Source organism: Lathyrus oleraceus, chromosome 6 (assembly GCF_024323335.1).
Source record: "Lathyrus oleraceus cultivar Zhongwan6 chromosome 6, CAAS_Psat_ZW6_1.0, whole genome shotgun sequence".
Taxonomy (NCBI): domain Eukaryota; kingdom Viridiplantae; phylum Streptophyta; class Magnoliopsida; order Fabales; family Fabaceae; genus Lathyrus; species Lathyrus oleraceus.
This window is the reverse complement of record NC_066584.1, coordinates 415,656,907-415,659,515: the sequence shown is the minus strand read 5'-3', so window position 1 is coordinate 415,659,515 and position 2,609 is coordinate 415,656,907. Positions and strand designations below refer to the sequence as shown.

The 2,609-nt window shown below is 31.7% G+C and overlaps 1 protein-coding gene across 1 annotated transcript; it reads right to left on the bottom strand.

Moving 5' to 3' along the window:
• Window positions 1–1,125: 1,125 nt before the first annotated feature.
• LOC127091993 (embryogenesis-like protein) lies at window positions 1,126–1,990 on the bottom strand. Its single transcript, XM_051030756.1, has one exon. The coding sequence runs from the start codon at window positions 1,868–1,870 to the stop codon at window positions 1,400–1,402; it is 471 nt and encodes a 156-aa protein (XP_050886713.1). The 5' UTR covers window positions 1,871–1,990; the 3' UTR covers window positions 1,126–1,399.
• Window positions 1,991–2,609: the final 619 nt, after the last annotated feature.

Here is a 2,609-nt window from a genome sequence, read left to right as displayed (position 1 = left end):
AAATGATACTTAATTGCCACAAAAAGGGTAGCACTGGAGAGAAACTATGCCTCAGATAGGACAAAATGTCAGACGTTTGATTCTGTTCTATATATATTCATTCATTCATCTTCCTACAGCTAAGAGCAAATTGGAGCTGTTTACTCATAAAGAAAGCAAATTGGAGCTGTTTACTCATAAAGAATGTGAGACTATCATCTTTCAATTTGTCCATTCTTAGTGTATTATAAACATATTGACAAATTGTACTTACCCGCCTTACAAATGCTTAAATAACATAAACCTTACCTATTTTTCAAACAAATACTCACAACCCTTATTTGTTAGCGAAATTACTCTCACCTCCCCTTACCTTTGTGGACACGAGAAGTTCCCCCCTCTATTTCCAGTCTTGTCAAATAGGGGCTATAGCAGAGTGGAACTTGAACAAATCACTGTTGTACAAATACTATTATTAGTACAAAGTGTTGTTAAGTAGCTGCTATAACACTTTAGTCTAATAAAATTTGAACAAGCCTCTATTTTCAGATTGACAACACTACTATTTTTGCTTAATAGGGGAGATTAGTCTAGTTGATCATAGCTTGATGTCTTTTATAAAATAGATGTGGTGCAAGTGTTGTCAACACGAATAAATTAAGTGTAGTTGAGATGAGAATGTTATGTTGGATGTGTGGTAAGATTAGACATGATGAGATTAGAAATGACAATATTAGAGAGTGTTGGAATAACACCTATTATAGTAGAAAAGATGATGGAAAATAGACCTCGACGGTTTTGACATGTAAAGAGAAGACTAGAAAATTTTATGGTAAAGAAAATAGATCATATAGAGAGAAGTCAAACAACTAGAGGTAGAGGAACACCTAGAAAAACTATAAGAAAAATTATTAAGAAATATCTCGAGATTAATGACTTAGATAGAAGCATGGTATTTAATAGAACATTATGGTGGAAGTTGATTCATGCAACTGATCCCACTAAGACTTGTTGTTGTTATTGTTTGGTGCAAGTGTTATTTAAGCATATTTCATGGTTTGGTGACCACAATTTCTTCTAAATATATCAATGAACTAATTTCTTCACCTCTTTAATCATTACCCAAAAATCATTCACTCGGCCAAATGATGTAACTCAACATTGTATCAAACCAAAATAACAAAATTACAAATGCTGCAATATCCCTTTAAATGGATAAAAGCTTAAGTTGTGAAAATTGTCAGTCTCAACAAGTAAATCATCGAGAGGTGTTTTACATTACAATGCATTTATTCAAAATTCTAACATATTAAATAAATACCCTGATAAATTGATAATCTATAAGCTACATTCTCCAATCCAAGCCATTAACTAACAAGCAAGAATCATAAGTCAGAACAATAATAATAAAACTCTTATCTTACTCATCCAACTGCAAAAGTTCAGCTTTCAATTGCTCAATCTTGAGACCCATAGACCTCTGCAAAGCCCCCCTTTCCTTCTCAGACAACTTCGCCAACAATCCTTCAAACTTCGATAACACTTCGTTAACGGCTGCACGAGCACACTCAGCTTCTTCGTTGAAATAAACCGTCTCTTTTGACTCCAACGCCATCTCTATCTCTTCCCTTGCTTCTGCAAATTTGAGGTTGATTTCGTCCACTTCCTTGTTGTGATCCAACTCGCCTGACCCATTACTGAAATTTCTTAGGTTGTGCCGAATCGAGAAATGGGTGTTGGTGATTTTGGAAAAAGAGTGGAAATTTGAGGTTGAGAGGGTTTGAACCGGTGGAGTAAAGGGGATTGGTGAAGTGGGTAGTGGGGATTGGCGTGAGGAGTGTGTGATCGTGAAGAACGCGTTGGAGAGAGAACGATTCGCACGTCGATTCATTTGTGTTTGTGTTTGGTTTAGAAAAAAGAATGGAAGGTGAAGAATCCGGTTGTAGCGGCGACACAGAGACTCTTAAACCTCTAAAATTGAAAGCAAGCAACGATCTAAGAGTAGTCACTATTCCATATATATATATATATATATATATATATGTTGAATTACAGTTACTAAGCTAAGTGAAAAAAAAATTATAATTGAATGTGTTTTGAGAATAATTTAGATGTAACATTTGTTTAATATAATTAAATGGGAATAAAGTCAGATCATTTTGTGCGTTGTGTTGTATAAATAAATTACATAAAATGTATTTAAAAACTAGGATATGCACTCATAAGTATAAAATACATCGTCAATTAATCACAATTATATATTCTGTTAAATTAAATCGTAATTTTTAAGTCAGTGATATGATATAGTTTAACGGTGTATTTCTATTAGGTAATAGTATAAAAATAATTTATATCGTTAATGCATATGCATAGTTAATGTAAAAATATTTTAGGCTGGTAATTCATATACATGATCAATTTAAAGTTTTATATTATCAATTCATCTTGTTAAAATAAAAATTAAATTCTTAATATACAAGATTTATGATTAATTAAATGTATAAAAATATTTTCCGTTGTTAGTATATTTTAATTATATTTTTTTAATTTTATATTTTTTTTATTAAATTTTACATCATAACAAGTGTAGCATGAAACTTCTTTTGATTTTATGTTTATGTGATATTGAA